At 37.2% G+C, this 19,383-nt stretch overlaps 1 protein-coding gene across 1 annotated transcript; it reads left to right on the top strand.

Annotated features, from left to right (window-relative positions):
* Nucleotides 1-2,215: 2,215 nt before the first annotated feature.
* LOC119189835 lies at nt 2,216-3,118 on the top strand. The gene has a single exon (XM_037440499.1). It carries the CDS (start codon nt 2,216-2,218, stop codon nt 3,116-3,118), a length of 903 nt encoding a protein of 300 aa, XP_037296396.1.
* Nucleotides 3,119-19,383: the final 16,265 nt, after the last annotated feature.

Raw genomic sequence — 19,383 nt, 5'->3', positions numbered from 1 at the left:
GTAGGTGGGCTTTGAACTTGCCACAAAATGACCTTTAATTCCCTTTGTTAAGGCTCGAGGAGATAACTCCAACATATTAATCTACGGCAATAAATATAATTCAAAAAGACTCGTGGGTCAGACTGGTTTGTATGCTAATCGTAAATCTTCTATCAGGTTAACTAAGTTTGATTTAGAAATGTGGTTTTGAATTCGGTTTCTAATTAGTTTTGCATACCTATGATATTAATCGGCAAGCAAAATCATAATATTATATTAAATGATATTTAGAAAATAAATACTTTTATACCAATACCCATCAAGAAATAAAACACATAGCTTAAATTGTTGAATACAATAGATGGTTTAATTCCACTTACACCTAAGGTCTTACCCCACATTTTCACAAAATAAATTATAAATAGGCACTACGCACACTCATTAAAATACGTAAAGTATCAAATGCTTAATTAAAATTTATGAACGACGATTCGTCTGCATTACGTGTAATGGTGTTATTACCGCGAGAAATATTAACCCATAATATCCGTAGGGTTAACCGTGTATCCGTTTATTTTGAATCGTGTAGCCGGATATTAGAAATTATCTACGATCTTATTAGTTTAAGAGTATATGTTACTAGCTTTTGCTCGCGGCTTCGCCCGTATGAAGGAGTTTTCTGGTATGATAGTGCTGCTATTTATTTTCTCGGAATAAAAGGTCTTAAACTATCTCCATACCAAATTTCCTAAAAATCCGTTCACCAGATTTTGAGAAATTGATCACATATATAGGTAGAGACAGAAAATGACACTTTGTTTTATAATACTATGTATAGATTGTGTTTTTGATTTTTAAATTAATTGTACTGTTGATACAATTATTAGTTCTCGGTATCACTGCCCGACCAGGATTCGAACTTGGGATCTCAGAGCAGAGTCGCACAACGTACGCAATACAACCACGCCAGCGAAGGGAAACCGCTATTATAAGCTATATCAGGCACACTTTCTTACTTGAGCATTTATTTGAAACCTAAAAACATACTTTCATTACCAATATAGATATCGAACTCACTACATTTCACACCGACTAAACTAACGAAGCGATTCAAAACAATATACATTCATATTTACACATTCGTACTTGATGTTACTAAACGAGGCGTTTCAAACAATATAAGTACATTCATATTCACAAATTCATGCTTAATGTTTTGAATACATTCACGTCTATTTATAAATGGCCGCCTGCATCGCGTTTGCGGAATAAAAAAATTGACATGGTAATTACGCCGAGCTGTCCTGTGGGACGCTAAATCTGGCAACTTGACAATACACCCGGTTAAGAATGACTGCGGTTTATAACAACAAATGTTCTTGTCTTCAGTACAACGTTGAGTGGAATGAATGGAGTATATTTTTCTATAAATCTATAATGTTAATGATAGTGTCATAATAAGAAAGTGTTGTGCGCAAAATGTTTGGGGAAGTGGTTGATAGTTCTTAATACCCTATGTCGTAAGACTTAAATTTTATTGAATGGAACTAATTTTAGCCACACTAAAATCCGGTCAGTCTTTACTCTATAAAAGCAACCAAGCTATCGAATTCGTTTATATTCGAGACAATAATTTTAAGGGCTGGTAAGTGCTCTAGAATTTAAATAAATTCGGGTGTCAGCGCATGCTATGCTCTTTTAACTAACTATAAAAAATTGTGAGCACTCACCTGCATTGAATGCACGGAGAATGAAACATTGACACGAATGACTCAGCTGGTTGTTTTGTGAACAATGTGATGACGCGTTACGCACTGCGACATAGCGGTGCGCACGAGTGTGTGTAGTATCGGCACGCACCCGAGGTGCGTAGATCGAGGGCACGAATACCCCGAAGCAACCGACGACGAAAAAAATAGGAATGACCAGTATGATCCTACGTGTGACAATATACGCTTCAACGCAATTAGCACTCGCTCGTGAACGCAATAGTTTTGTGATCCGTTCTGTATTTAGTTTAGTGTTATTTTCTCGTGTTTTCTACTTCTACCTGTGAACTGTCTTAATCTGTCGCTTACAACCCTTCTGACTTTTCCTTCTTAGTGTGTGTGTGGAACAATATACTGTGTGAACTACCTGTGAACTTTTACTTCTCTGCTATATCCTGTTACGCCTCACGCTTACTGCCACTTGCCACATACAACGCTACATTGGTGACCCCGAGGAAGACGCAATAATGAGCGACAGTAGTGATTCCAGCAAAACTGTCGAATCACGTCGTGGTGGCGAACACGACAACGTCACCCGTCGTGCCAGAAGAGTGCACGAGTCGACGGATCGTCCTTCATATGACCTTCCGGTGAAATTGAAGGTACCAAAATTTTCTCCGGACGAGCCCGAAATTTGGTTTGCTTTATTGGAGGGACAGTTTGATAATTATGGCATTACTGACGATGCTTCAAAATTTTCCAACGTCCTCAGCAACTTGGACATCACAACTGCCAAAGAGGTAAAGGACATCATTACTAATCCTCCACTTAGGAATAAGTACCAAAAACTTAAAAACGAGCTTATTAGGCGTTTGACCGCCTCAATAGAAAAGAAAATGAGACAGGTCCTGACTCATGAGCAACTAGGAGACCGGAAACCATCACAATTTCTTCGGCATCTTCAGGACTTGGCTGGCCCAAATTTCCCGGATGATTTTTTGAGGACCATTTGGTGTGACCGTTTGCCCAGAGATATTCAAACGGTTCTGGCATCCCAAACATCTCAGTCATTGGAGCAACTAGCGGAATTAGCTGATCGAGTCCAGGATCTAACTGTGCCTGCCAAAGTTGCGTCAGCTTCAACATGCACGTGTTCCTCCAGCGGCAATTTTTCAAATGAAATCGCAGAACTTAAGCTGATGGTGGCAAGATTGGAAGCGAAGCTAGAAGACCGCTCTCGTGTTCCTCCACTTCCTGATCGATCTAGACCACGGCGTCGGCGATCTTCATCCCGAAGTAGGACGCGGTCGACGTCCAGTTATCGTCGTTCTCCGATCTGCTGGTACCATATCAACTTTGGAACCAAGGCGCGAAGATGTATACAGCCGTGCGATTACAAGCCAGCGGGAAATGCCATGGGCAGTCGATAATGGCGACTGACGATTGCCCCGTTTCCCCGGGTCGCCTCTTTGTACCAGACCGCCACACAAAAACGCAGTTTTTGGTCGACACAGGTAGCGACCTCTGCGTTTTCCCCAGGCGTCTGCTGCGCGAACGTCGAGCACCTACGAGCTACGAACTCATCGCAGCCAACGGGACGACCATCAAGACTTACGGCTACGCGGACCTGAATCTTGACCTAGGACTTCGTCGTGTTTATCCTTGGCGATTCGTGGTTGCGGATGTGACTAGACCTATTATAGGAGTAGACTTTTTGTGCCATTATAATTTAATTGTTGATTGTAAAACCAAAAATTAATTGATAATACGACAACATTATCTGCTCCAGCTTCGTTAGCTATTGGTTGTAGCGTATATTCGGTAAAGGTTTTGACTGGTGATTCACCTTACCATCATTTACTTTCACAGGAATTTCCTGAAATTATGCAACCAGCTGGTACACATCGCACAGTACTACACAACACACAGCACCACATTCGCACAACACCAGGTCCCCCGGTTTCATGTTCTCCCAGACGCTTAGCTCCAGACAAGCTGAAGGTGGCTAAGGGGGAGTTCCAGGCCATGTTAAACAATGGTACCGCACGGCCTTCAGAGAGCCCGTGGTCATCACCTCTACACCTTGCGCCGAAAAAGGATAATGGCTGGCGACCCTGTGGTGACTATCGACAGCTGAATGCTCGAACAATACCAGATAAATATCCAGTACGTCATATCCATGACTTCGCACAAAATATTGCTGGTTGTAGGATTTTTAGCACGATTGATCTAGTGAAGGCCTACAACCAAATACCTGTGTGCGAGGAGGATATACCGAAAACGGCTATTACCACCCCTTTCGGTATGTTCGAATTCCCGTACATGACGTTCGGTCTGCGGAATGCGGCCCAAACATTCCAGCGTTTCGTCGACGAGATGATGCGTGGACTGGATTTCGTCTACTGCTATCTCGATGACTTTCTCATCTTCAGCAGGGACGAAGCGGAGCACGAGAAGCATATACGTCAAGTGTTCTCGCGATTAAAAAATTACGGAATGGTTATTAATCCGTCCAAATGTGTTTTTGGTGTGTCGGAAGTTACCTTTTTAGGGTATCGAATTTCGGCGAGTGGAACCAAACCTTTGGACGAGAAGGTTCAAAGCCATTCGCAATTTCCCCGTACCAAATAATGTCAGAGCATTGAGGGAGGTTTTTAGGCATGGTAAATTTCTACCGGCGTTTTTTGCCGCATGCCGCTGGAACCCAGTCTCCTCTCAACGCTCTCCTTATGGGTGCAGTCAAGGGTTCTACACCTATCACCCTATCGGGCGAGGCTTTGAAGGCTTTCACTGATACTAAGGAAAGCCTATCAAACGCAGCTTTACTTGCACATCCGGACTGCAATTTGAAACTAGCTTTGGTCACGGATGCGTCGGACGTGGCCATCGGAGCTGTATTACAACAGCTGCAGGACAGTGCATGGCGTCCGCTAGCATTCTTCTCCCATAAGCTGAGCTCGTCGCAACAAAAGTATTCCCCGTATGACCGGGAGCTTCTCGCGATTTACAAGGCTATCAAATATTTTAGACATATGCTCGAGGCGAGAGACTTCACGGTCTACACCGACCATAAGCCGATCAGCTATGCTTTCACTGAGAGGAAACATAATTGTTCTCCCAGGCAGTACCGGCAGTTGGACTTTATTTCCCAGTTCACGACCGATATAAGGCACATCTCTGGCAAAGACAATGTCGTGGCCGATGCCTTATCTCGAATCGACGAGCTGGGCGCTCCAGTCGACCTAGCCGAACTGGCCAAGTCCCAAGAATCCGACTCTGAATTGGTCCAGTACCTGGATGGCAATTCATCTCTTCGCCTCTCCAAGTTACAACTACCTGGGAGTTGTATATCTTTGTACTGTGATATCAGTACACCAACCCCTAGACCCTTTGTAACACGAAAATTTCGCAAGCAGGTATTCCACAGTCTACACTCCTTAAGCCATCCTGGCGCTACCGCTACAGCAAAATTAGTAGCTGAACGTTTTGTATGGCCAGGCGTCAGGAGAGACTGTCGGGAGTGGTCTCGTACTTGTTTGTCATGTCAGCGTGCTAAAGTTACGAGGCATGTGTCGACACCTTTAGTCAAATTTGACTTGCCACGTGCACGTTTCAAACACGTGCACATAGACCTTGTGGGACCCCTTCCTGTATCTCAAGGACACCGTTACTGTCTCACTGCGATCGACCGGTTCACTCGTTGGCCAGAAGTAATGCCAATACAGGACATCACAGCGGAGACGGTAGCCAAGGCCCTATTATCTGGTTGGATATCCCGATTTGGATGCCCCCGAGCATATTGTAACAGACCGTGGACGACAATTTGAGTCCGCCCTGTTCCAATATTTGGGGAAAATTGCTGGGTTTCAACACAAGCGCACCACAGCTTACCATCCGGCGTGTAACGGCATAGTGGAACGCTTGCATCGACAGCTAAAGGCAGCTATCACGGCCCATGCTAGTCAGAACTGGACCGAAGTTTTGCCTTGGGTACTGCTGGGTATTCGTAGCGCTTTTAAAGAGGACCTGCAGACATCTTCAGCCGAATTGGTGTACGGAGAGCCGCTAAGGCTCCCCGGCGAATTTTTTCGATCCTAGCACGCCGTGTACATCCGACGTATCAGATTTTACGGCTCGTTTGCGCTCGTTTGCCAATAAGCTTAAGCCAGTACCAACCTCTCACCATACTAAGCCAAAAATTTTTATTTATAAAGATCTGGTTTCCGCCAAATACGTCTTTTTACGTGAAGATGCTTCCCGCACCCCTCTGCAACCAGCGTACACAGGACCGTACAAAGTCCTAGAACGAACGGACAAGGTTTATAAACTCCTCGTGAAAGGAAAACCGGTCACCGTCACAATAGACCGTCTTAAACCCGCCTATGTGATAAGTGACCAGCAGGGGTTACCGGCAGAACCATCTGTGCCATACACACCCATTACGCCGGTCCCGAACACCATTGTCACGCATGATACAACACCACGGGACAAGGCAGTGCCAGTAACTACACGTTCTGGACGACGGGTCCATTTCCCAGATTTTTATCGCCCCTAACCAGGTCTCTGGGGGGGAGTCATGTGGGCACTCACCTGCATTGAATGCACGGAGAATGAAACATTGACACGAATGACTCAGCTGGTTGTTTTGTGAACAATGTGATGACGCGTTACGCACTGCGACATAGCGGTGCGCACGAGTGTGTGTAGTATCGGCACGCACCCGAGGTGCGTAGATCGAGGGCACGAATACCCCCGAAGCAACCGACGACGAAAAAATAGGAATGACCAGTATGATCCTACGTGTGACAATATACGCTTCAACGCAATTAGCACTCGCTCGTGAACGCAATAGTTTTGTGATCCGTTCTGTATTTAGTTTAGTGTTATTTTCTCGTGTTTTCTACTTCTACCTGTGAACTGTCTTAATCTGTCGCTTACAACCCTTCTGACTTTTCCTTCTTAGTGTGTGTGTGGAACAATATACTGTGTGAACTACCTGTGAACTTTTACTTCTCTGCTATATCCTGTTACGCCTCACGCTTACTGCCACTTGCCACATACAACGCTACAAAATAAATAATTTAATCTGCACAAATTGCAATTTTATTATATCGTAAACTTTATTAAGGACCAGTTGTGCCCGGCTTCCCCCGCACAAAGAGCTGTTCCTACTACATAGTCCCTAAAATACTTTAGGGGTTTATATTTTTGAAATAGATATTTTTGTAAGACGCCAGTGCCATCTATTTAAAAAAAAACATTAAAAATTCCATTATTTCCCAAGGGTGCAAATTACCGTGATAAATGATAACCTATACTAACGCATGCTATTCAGGTCATAGACTGTCCGTGTGCTGAACTACATCCAAATCCATTTCAATCATCCAAACGGCCAAAAATTTTCACGAACATTCGCATTAATAATATTAGCAAGAAGTAAGAAGAAATCAATACTTTGCAGCTGACTTAAAAATAACAAATGAACTACAATTACTAATTTCACCAGCTTTACCAATTCGAAAAAGCGGTATCAACGGTTAGATAAACTGATCCCTGTAGGTAGTCATATCGCACGTCAGAAGTCAAACAGGCCGTGAGGCTGACGGTGGATTAAACTGCAGCGCAACCATCAGTGCAAACAGGGCTTTACTGTTAGCAAAGCATTGGACTATAATGACGTCACGTCTGCTCATGATTAGATAACTAAGGATTATGGACGCAATTTGGTTACAGAGGAATTAAGAAAAATATTTTATCAAATAACGATAACAATGGAATCGTATGAGTGAAGCCAAAACTAAAAAACCTAAAAGACATACTGATTACGTTGCCTGAAGTACCCTAACGACTTCCAAAAAGTGCACGAAAACATTAAAATCATTCGTGTAATTTTTATTTATTATATTTTTGTCTACCTTCCTTTTAAAGTCTCTTCCACATCATAATTCATTCATATAACAAATTATACCTCTACAAAAATACACAATATCATTTCAAATTATCATAACTTCAGGCGGAATCAATAAAATCAAAGAACAAAACGATAAGCCCCGCCTAGCTATTATAGTTCCAGAACTGGACTTAACGTAAATAAAAGTCACAGTCCAAACTGTTTATTCAGCCTGGGATTCCCATCGATATTTCACAGTCCTCCTGTATTTTTTGCCAAAGCTCATTGTGCTAAATTGCGGAGCTGCGTCCATCGGTCTCATATCGAACGATTCACACGTAAGGTAAAACAAATAGTCCTTCCCGTCCATTGAAATAACATCAGGACAGTCCACTCATATCAGATTTCTTATTGTTTTCATCCCGTGCCATTAACGGTTGTGAGGGACTGTTTTCTTTTCTGTTCCGAGTTGTAATTACATTTGTAGTGGTTTTTGTTTTATTTGGCGTAATGACATTGAAGATACGAAGATCTAAGACAATGTTTGTGTAGTACAAAATTGTAAGTTTACGATGCTACAATTAGTAGTAACTAGTAGTTGTCCAGTAATAGCAATGCGACCGTCGAATTTGATATATTTGAACCACATAATATTATAAATAAATTTTATTATCCTGCACTCCTCTGTGAACTTTGATCATGCTAAAATCACAGTCCTCCGTGCGCGCAACGTGCTTGTGAAAGGTACAAAGTTTTTTCTTTACGTGTTAAACATACAAAGTAATGATGTTATCATAATTTTAAAGATACTAATAATAATACATCAATTTGTTACGGATACTAACTCCGATTCAATAAGCTATAGTCATGCATTTGTAACAAAGCACTGACCACTGAATCTACATATCTTGTCAGTGTGTATACTACCACTAATCTATGCTAGAAGCCTTATATAAAACTGAAGCATCGTTTATTTGCTTGAACATGAACATGAAAATACTACTAGTAAATTGCCACGTAATCTCTGATGGCTATAAGCTAGAAGTTTTACCCTGGCGGAATTGCGGGCAAAAGCTATCTCTCAAATAATAAAAGAACAATATGTTAATTACAAATCTTAACAAAAATTTAATTTAATCCGTTGATTGAAACAAACAGAAGCCACGAGATGCCATAGTGAAGATTTAAATTATTCGTAAATCAATGAACGTCATCAGCTCATTGTTACAGCGTGCGAAATAATTCAACGTTCTTTATGAGGTAAATGATTCGGTATTGTATTACACGATACATTGCGGGATCGTAGTTAATTAATTTCATGATTATTCATATTACATGGATGGCTTTTGATGAAATGTATAAAAAATATCGACTTCATACTACACAATGTAGGTACTAACTAAAGGAGAACGATTCCTTCTGCCTTCAATTAATGCGTAAGTATTTGAAAAAAGATTTTGGCTACTTTTAGTTCACATAAATTATGTTAAATTAGAGTATAATCTTATTGTGCAATAAAGAATTCAAAATACAATTATCTTCCAGTGTACATTTGAGAATCGAACAACAAAACAAATAAAAAAAATACTAACACAAAAAATAAAATTGACTGAAACATTTTAAAAAATATTTTTCAAAACATAACAAAAAGTCGACCCGTACTAAACTGTACGCGCAACATTAAATTCCACATGAAACTTTCTGCAGCGAGTTTTTGACGCATTCAGACGTCTATTAAAACATTTTGACATGAATTTCGCTGGCCTTTGAAATAGTCCGAGCCAAACGTTACATTATATCGAATGCGGAACATGTTTCGTTTAGTGCATGGATTTGGATTTATGAAAATTTCTAGTGGACGTCGGGAGGGTTTTTAGATTTATTTGGTAGTACGATATCGAGGTTTGGATCTTTTTAGCAATACATACTTTTTATGTTACGCGAGGCGAGAGATAGCCTAGTTGGGTTTGGAACGGACTGCCGAGACGAATGTCCGCAGGTTCAAATCCCTAGGGCACACACCTCTGATTTTCTAAAAAATCATGTGTGTATTCTTTGTGAATTTATCGTTCGATTTAACGGTGAAGGCAAACATCGTGAGGAAACCTGCACATCTGAGAAGTTCTCTATAGGAATTTCGAAGGTGTGTGAAGTCTACCAATCCGCACTAGGCCAGCGTGGTGGACTAAGGCCTAATCCCTCGCAGTAGTAGAGGAGGCCCGTGCTCAGCAGTGGGCAAGTATATAATACTGGGCTGATATTATTATTATTATTATTATACGGGCACAAAAAATGACCTCATTGCATGATGGTGAGTGTATTGGGGTTCAATAGACTGTCGACTAACGAGTGATGATTACCCCTCGGCAGTCGACAAAATTATGCCGGTCTGTTGGAACCGGATATACACAGGCTGATCCCGGAACGCGACACGCGTGGGTCACTATGGCGGGCTTTGACACCGTGTGTACGGTGGTCGCTATTCAGGCGGATATAAAATATATCCTACCACCAGCAAATACATGTGACAATATTATCGGAGTATTTGCGGCGAGTAGCATGTATGTATGAAATAACTATTTTCATGTAGTCGCAGGCATTTAAAGAACCAAAAATAAAAACACTTAAAATATTTCACGAACTGCCGTATGTTACTAAGAACTTTTCCATGAGTTTTATTTTAACTAGTACGATCTTTATGTATTAAGTATAGTGTACCAATATGTCGCTATTTAAGCCTCCATTATCGAAAAGAGACCTATATCGTTATGTTTGTATACGTATTTATATTTTATCTTTACTTGCGTAATACACCTACTTAGTGTCCGTACGTCACCCGGGGTGCCTCATTGAAAATCAGCGCTGCGGTATCAGTCTGGTACTGCAGCAAGAAGCTGAATGAGGGTTCCCATTGTTGGCACAATAGGTATAATATATTTCTTTTTAATTTTATGTTTTTATTCTTTATTTGTTACTATGTGCACGTTATACTGTTTGTGTGCAATAATAAAATCTTTTCTTTCTTTCATATCGGCATCTACCAGCGCTCTAGTCTTTTTACGAAGTAACTAATGAAATCAGTCATTATTTAAAGTGCCCCCAAGTACGATAACAGTGAATGGAAAAGAAAAAATGTAAACTCAGGGCTGCCACGTCAAGCTAAAAGAGCATAGTTACAATTATGATTTACGAAAATATACTATAACACATCTTTGATGAAAAGGTTCCGTAAGGCATTTAATGAACATCAAATTGTTAAAAAGAAAATTAATTTCAAAATCTGTTTTGGATTCTTTTTTTCACGTTCCATACAAATGTCTTTTCTCTTGTATATTGCCTAAGTAGGTCTTAAAAAAGCGGCGATAGCCTAGTTAGTTGTGGAACAGACTGACGAGACGAATATCCGCAGATTTAAATCCCAAGGGCACACACCTCTGACTTTTCAAAAAAATATAGTGTGTATTCTTTGTGAATTATTGCTTGCTTTAACAGTGAAGGAAAACATCGTGAGGAAACCTGCATACTTGAGAAGTTCTCTATAGGAATCTCGAAGGTGTGTGAAGTCTACCAATCCGCACTAGGCCAGCGTGGTGGACTAAGGCCTAATCCCCCTCAGTAGTAGAAGAAGCCCGTGCCCAACAGTGGGACAGTATATAATACTGGGCTGATATTATTATTATAATTATATAGGTCTTGAACAAACATTCGCAAACTTTGTAACATAATAGACTAAGCGCCGTTCGTAAACTTGTATATCTGATACTTGAATTATTGACAATTTTAATCCCAAGAAATTCCGCAAAGACAAATGAGAAGAGAGAGGAATGAAACATAACCAAAAATTTCCATAAAATGAATATAATTAAATCATATTTCTCGCTGTTAATCATTCAGTCGAGACGTAAACAAGGACGTTACAAGCTATAATGTCGCGACTAAAAATAAACATGAACGTTACAAATCTGAACATCGTTATTGCGTGAAATATAATTGTTCGGATTTTAAGATAAACAAGATTTCTTTTATTTATTTATACAACAGGATTAGCAGTTCGTTAGCCTGGTAACATGGCACCTGCATATATGAACAATAAAATAATAACGTTTAAATAAATTATAAACCCATATGCTATATAAATTAAAATATCAAATGCATGGCATGGCCATATTCTTTTTTTATTGATTTGAATGACGAGATAAGCTTGCTGTTCGCCTGATGGTAAGCGATACAACCCATAAATAGTAGAAACACCTTGAATTACAAAGTATTGTTTAGTATTCCACTGAGCTGGCCATCCTAAGACATAAGTTGTTTAGGCTTATTATTTCCAGTAGTTACACTGGCTACAATGGCCGTCTAGGTAAAGGTTGATAAATATTTGCATCAAAAATATCTTTTAAACTTTAACTATAACGTAAGATTTTATACATTTAAAAATGAACAATTAAAGTTCTATTACATTGAAGAAAATATATACAAAATTTTATTAAAATTTTAACACCCCTATTCACAAGGTATAGACGAATTGTATGAGTCAGGAGTTAGTCGTTTAAATGTAAAAGGTTAGATTAAAACATTATACTAATGTCTACTGACATTATAGAATGTTTTTGTAGTTACGTTGTTACTTGTTTATCTTTATAGCAACATGGCTAGCTTTTTGAGTATAAGCCAAATACACAAAAATATTTAAGCCTAATGCATCGAGTGCCTTTTGTGGCCCTGAGATGGCTCTTTGAGTTATCCGGAATCCGATGAATGAGGGCGGCCCAGAACCGGTCCCTGTGGCGCTCAATGGGGGAGGCCTATGTCCAGCAGTGGACGATTCCCGGCTGAAATGATGATGTTGATGATGATATATCTATCACTAACCAATAAATCATCATCCTACTTTTATTCCATAGAGTTATAGGGTCGGCGCAAAACACTTTTTACTCATATTACAGGGACAATAAGGCTTAAGATTTACGATCAGCCACCTACAGCCATCCATGAGGTTATATAGATCCTATTTTTTTTTATTAATGCGTACAATATATTCTTCATACGTAAGTAATAGCGATAATTACACATACATTAGTCACTTCCCGTGTAAAGTTGATGAATTGCATCTCGGACAGGCACACGCTCTTGATATATCGATGAGATTACAGTACTAACTGGTTAAGGCGGTGCACAAGCTTGCGATTGAATATAATAATATCAGCACTTTATTATACAGGTTAATTTGACATTCTATTAATAAATGAAATATGTTTGTCTTCTTGAAAACAACATAAGCTATTCTGAGGAACAAATTAAATATTAATAAAAAAGTAATTTTAAATTTACATGCACTTAAGCCACTACGAGAATTAGTCGGATCGGCACCGTCATACTTTATTCAATTTTTATTTTCAGTTCTTCAAGTTTTAATACACTTGCACACATACTATATTCGTACTAAAATACAAAATTATGAAAATACCAGAAAACTAAAATCAGGAAAAAATTTTTTTTGGCGAAAATATTTATTGATAATTTTTTTTTTTTTTTTTTGGTGCGATGGTATCTGAGATAAAAACGAATACTTGAATTAATTTAGTAATGAAAGTATAAATGACGTTTTATTAATGACCCCGTGTACTGGCCCCATAGCTGTGCACGGCCCTTTTCTTGTGATTGAACACGTTATAATAATGTTATGATGTAACGATCGAGCGCAAAGCACAAAAAAGTCATATGCATAAAATCACCACATAATAGAATTAATTAATGAATTAATTAAGATCCCCAGTATATCTTAAAGCATCGTAAAAGTTAATACAATATGAAGATACGAATATATCCATACGCAATATATTCTCAATTTTACAAGTGTAATCGTCGCTTTAAGCGCTGAACTTGAACAAACAACACAAGCGTTAAATCAGCTGAAAAATACGCACAATTTATATATAAGTATATTTTTTTTGTAATCCACACAGAACATTTATTTAACAATACAGTAAAGATTTAAAATATAAATAGTCGCGGTCGTATGTCCAGCCTTATTCACCGCTCGCTATGTTTATTCAGATGTGGGCCATCGCTAAAGAGTACCACGATTTACTTGAAATTAAGAGGACAGGACATCATCTGGGGATGCTACAATAACAATGTGCTGCCAAAAATACACCGAGCGACACGAATGAAAATAAGACTGCTGTGACTGCGGCCGTGTGGGAGAATTTTTTAAACGTATAAAAATATGTTTTGTTATTTCAAATATATGTATATTCAAAAAGTTGGAATCCTTTCGTTTTCTTTCATAATACTTATATTAAATAATTGAGATACCGGGATAATTCTAGCGTATCAAGTAGAGTGTCAAGGATAACCTCTTGTTGGACATATTTGAACAACCCTATTCATCAGATCCAGTTAGATCATTTGCACGGGGTGCATAAAAACAGTCATCAATAATATAAGTCTTTTCATAAACCAACATTTTATGCTTGTTTTAATTACTTAAACAACTAAAGGTCAATGACGGAGTTAAAGCCACTGTTTCATGAGATGATTCATACAGACTGGACTATAACAAGCCTTGATGCTAATAATTTAATGTTATGCTTCTTGAAAGTGAAAAATAACCTTTATGACTTGTGATTAAATATTTTGATTAAGGTCATTGTTGGATAATGATTTTAAAATAAGATTCACAATAGCTATGTTCATATAAACTTAGCCATGAAGTAATAGATAGTGCACGATATTTGCCGCTTCCATTGCATAATTTGATAAAGTTAGATGATAATATTCCGCTGACCAAGAGGTGAAGGGCGACCAAACGACATCTTTTCATTAAAATAAAAATTGCTAATGACTCCATCTCCATATTTTTGCATAAAAACGTCAGCACTTTGTACCATTTCGCCTTGAAGATAAAAAGTAATTACAAGATACATCTGCATATATTTTAACGCTTCTGAGCTATTATTCGTGACATGGAAGATGCTTACTTTGTTTTTTAATAAAGTGCATACAAGTTTATTGCTTTAAATAAAATGCATAGCACGTTAATATTTTCCGTTTTAAATTGGTTCGTGATGGTTGATTTAATGGTAAATATTTGTCTTTCATCTCATGCTTACCTACAAAGTGCGCTATTATGAATCAACACACAATTATAGAATATTATTATACATCGCATTTGATGGAAGAAATTTCGGAATAGAAAATATTTTTTTGTTATAATCGTTTGGCAGAACCAATCATGTGTAACAGAAACACCAAACAATTAGATTTTTATAAAAAAAAAAGACATGATACATTTTTAAAAAATCCCAAATAATAAATTAATCACTTTCCTGTACAAAATTAACATACATTGCTTTAGAAACATTAAACAAAGCAGTAAAATACAACCGTTGGACTTGGAGAAAGGAGCATCTACAATTAATAAAACCGACCAATAAACTGAAAGGCAAAAACAAAATATAAAGAAAGTTTACATTGTCGATTAATGCGAAACACGCGTAGGTATACGCGTTAATTTGTTTACAATTCGCATACTTCCAGAACTGTTTACATTTCGCGTCTCAGTATCGTCGTAAAGCGTAATAAAGTTCGCCTCCGATGATTATGGCCCTTTGAAAATAAACTCGGTTGTCGATTCGCAAACAGTGTTCTTTTATTTTTGTTTAGTCTACTTTCTTCCCCGTCCCCAAGTTATGGATACCGTTATTCTTGAGAATTTTTGAGGAAAATTTTCTTCGGTCCCCCTTTATTGATATAGCAGAAATTATTTTTGCATATTTCATGGTAGAAGGGACTTTCTAATTCTTTGTTTGGCTCCGTCTATTTAACTCGAAACTTCTATTATTTCTTCATTTGAATTTATTAGTATATTTAAATTGTAAATGATGTTAACTTTCTTTTATAAAATATTGTTTTTGTCCAGATAGTTATGAGGAAAGTCGGGTAGTTTCATATTAATTCCAAATGAGTAAGGTTGTTTTTGAGTTCCTTTCCTAAGAGAAAAGGCTGCCTAACGTACATTATATAAAACATGGCATTCTGCAAACTTAATATGTCAATTCTGGATAAAAAAATATAAATCAAACTTTAACTATAATGCAAAACAACAAAATAATATAAAAGAAAACAATGCAATGAACACTTTTAAAAACTCCCCAAGAACTTAATTACAAGCTACCACTTTAATAAAATGCACAACTTGCACACATCCTGCACAAACGTTAATATGAAGTTATAGAAGAAATATACCACTTAATATTGTATTCATAAATCAAATTACTAAACGGACAACGTTAAATTCTTCTACACATAAAGTACCAGTCGTTCCTCATACCACGTTTCACTTCGGAAGCAACGTTGAACCATAAATATTCACTTGCTCCCCGTTTGTTCCACCTCTTAGGCCTCGTAAAATTAATGCCTTTGTATTAATATTTATTAATATATAAATTTCTTCGTACATTGTACTTAGTCCGTAATATGGTAAGTAGATTTTATGGTGCAATAACCGCCCGGTCATGTTGCGTATGATTTTCTGTTGCAGCTATTAAAGTATATAATGTAGAAATAAAATTTATTTATTAGTCTTTATTATTGGTAAATTAGAGTACGAAAAGCAAGTTACCTGACCATTAAGTGATCACTAAATCCATTATTTCGGTTTCATTAAGGCATCATCATTATTTCATACTTAGTTGTTTAATTTAAATTGTCCTTTTGCTTGTAACTTTTACTTTTATAAGTACAATTGCAATAAAATAGAAAAGCTACCGAAATTTAGAACCAAATCCTATAATTGAAACGAAATAATGTTTATAATTATTTAGATACGTTCACTATCTAAAGAAAACTCAACATCTAAGGAAGACAACCAGATACACAGTTTCATAATGAGACTACATGAACAGCACTTCCTTATCAAATCCAGATAAACGAAACCGATTGTAAGATTAAAGAGCAAGTCAGAAGAACATAAAAGACTGAACCACGAAATTAGATTTTCACGAATCAAAAACGAATTTGTAATATGATAGATCATCGTTATTCCTGGTAGTTTCGAAATTACTCCCCAATATCAGAAACGTAGTAAACAATCGAATTTGAACACAAACACTTTGTAACAAAGTCTTGAATTGAAATGTGAGGTGTTAACCAACGTTCATCGCCCATCCGGCCGGAAGATTGCTCTTTTGATATGATTAAAAGGGTGAAGACTGCTTTATGTGGCAATTAAAGAGTTTTGTTTCTCTGAAACGGCTGTGGAAGCTTAGTTATCAACATTGTTAGACGTCACCGCGACGTCACTGTAATCAAAACTGAAACTAAATATCGCGAACATTAGACTCATATCACTCTATTGGAGCAGTGCCAACTTACTTGACTGAAAAACTGCTCCTAGATTTGGGATTCTGATTGGAAATTTAAATTATATTATTTTGTATTTATTCTAAAATATATGTTTAGCTCGGAATTAAAATTTGCGCTATAGCATTGGTGTCTCTTATCCCTATAATTATAAAAGAAAAAGTCGGTTTACAATAATTACTCTGCCTTTTATTTTCAAGGACAGAAGTATTCGTTATGCAATTAAATAATATATCATTTTTCGAGCAAAAATTACACAAAATCAGATTACAATGTTCAATCTAAATAACTGTACGCAATTTTTTGTGATATATTGCCAAAAAATTCCAATACATTACAGCTTCGTGTAAAAACGGAGTTTAATTATTATTCAGTACATCAATATTGGGTGGTTTTTCTACTCGGGGACCAGTTAAAAGCACAAACAACCGAACTTTTCACTTACAGTCACCGCTTGTTTGCCGGCACGGTACAAAGTTCACATCGATGGAAAAATTGGAAAATTGTGTTCATTTAAAGCCCGTTTACGTTGTGCAACTTAATAGTGTTTTTTGTTTGTTTTGTTGAAATATTGTTCATTGCTCTCGTGTTAGGTTGAACATTGTAACTTATTAAATTTAGGTTGGCAATGCATACAAATTTATTAATAAAACTGAGTATTTCGATGGGATTTAAACCATGGGATAAATAACAAAAAAATCTTTCCAAGTACTCACATTTATCACATAAATAAAAAAAAGACGGATGTATACACTAGAAGCCCCAGTTTTGGCAAATTTCCTTCAATTAAAAGAATTTTATAAAACATTTAAATTGTCTCTATTCATATTTAATAAAATTTCAATATTAAGTTTTTTTTTACTACAAGGGAAGGCTGCTTCCTATAGTTTGTTCATCAACGTCTTTGGTATAAGTAGTATTACATTAATACATCACTATTCCCACGTTAATTCAATCAATGGCATTATTTCAATCAACGGACCAAAGACCATTGATAAAATACGAGTCTGAATCGCGATACCTACACTGTTTTGTCTGCGCCAGTATTTTGTTTTCGCGACAGCCGGAAACGGATATAGAGGGAGACAGAATAATAGCCGTCGGAAATGGTCAGACATGGTAGGATCTTACTTTTTTCTCTCGCACGCTGGACATTGCTAACTCAATACAGGAAAATATACGGCCATAAAATTTTAACTCGTATCGCTTTAGTGTTAAAGGCGATTGTTGTATCACGAGTCGGAGTCTTAAAGTGAGGAATACTGGCATTTAAGAGGATCAAAAAATACTGAATATGGTCAGGGATGTGAGATAAAATCTTGATTTCTTTGTGTTTGTTTATTGAATTAGAATAATACGCATAGCTATCAGCGCAGATTCCTCTTTTGTGCATACATTTTTGTTTAAAGAGGCGAGTGAGCAAAGAAATAAAATATGTTTGACCAGCATGCTGTATTCAGTAGATTGTAGGTACGTTAGCAGACCATCAGTCGCTTGGGAAACGAGAGTACGTGGGTTCATTTCACGCATCAGGACAAAATGTTGAAACCGCAAATATTTGTTCGGTGTCTGGGTGTTGTGAGACCAAAGTTCGTCGTAGTTCGTAATACAAATGGCATAGGGTTTGTGGCATTAGGAAGCATTTATATGCATTTATTTTTAATTTCCTTTTACATTGTTTATGTGTATTAAACGATAGATACTAATCTAACGCAAAAATATTACATAAAAAATTGGATCGTACTGATTTCGTAACAGTGATATTCCATTTTATTTTTAGACTTTCTAAGAATTTTTTTGATGGAAACGAAATTCCGTTGAAACACTGCGATAACCTTTTAATATTTACATATTCAATATCTATTCAAAACACATAAAATATTTAATAAAAAAATTCCATAGGAATATTAGATTTTGTGTCTTGCGATCCTTATTTGTTTTAATAGGCTGAGTCTGGATTTAATGTTGATGGATTCAAATTAAATGGTCAATCATATTCAAGTTAAACGTTGTACGGATGATTATCTGACGATTAAATTCTGTGAGTTGTATTTTATTAAAAATGCTAAGTGCGGCGAAATTTACTGTTTATTTAGGCACGTCAATATTTTATAAATAAAATATTCACGTATTCTTTAATGATGAGCGTGTTTTGATTTCAAATTGGTTGAATGTTTCTTTGTAATACATTTTACGCTAATTTCACCCGTAATATAAAAATGAAAGGTAAATTACGATTCAATTTGGAACTTTTCGCCTCAGTTCCAGAGTGAAAATAAAAATAGCCAAATGCTTAGATACATGATAAATATAAACGAAGTGACTACTACATTACAAATTAGAATCCAACACCGCTTCATTTCACATACGTATTGCGCTTGATGACAAGTTCTGCCAGGTTGCCGAGTTATACAATCTGTATTTGTAAGATGAAAAATT

The sequence above is a fragment of the Manduca sexta genome, chromosome 19 (genome assembly GCF_014839805.1).
Source record: "Manduca sexta isolate Smith_Timp_Sample1 chromosome 19, JHU_Msex_v1.0, whole genome shotgun sequence".
Taxonomy (NCBI): Eukaryota; Metazoa; Arthropoda; class Insecta; order Lepidoptera; family Sphingidae; genus Manduca; species Manduca sexta.
This window is presented reverse-complemented; position numbering and strand designations above follow the sequence as displayed.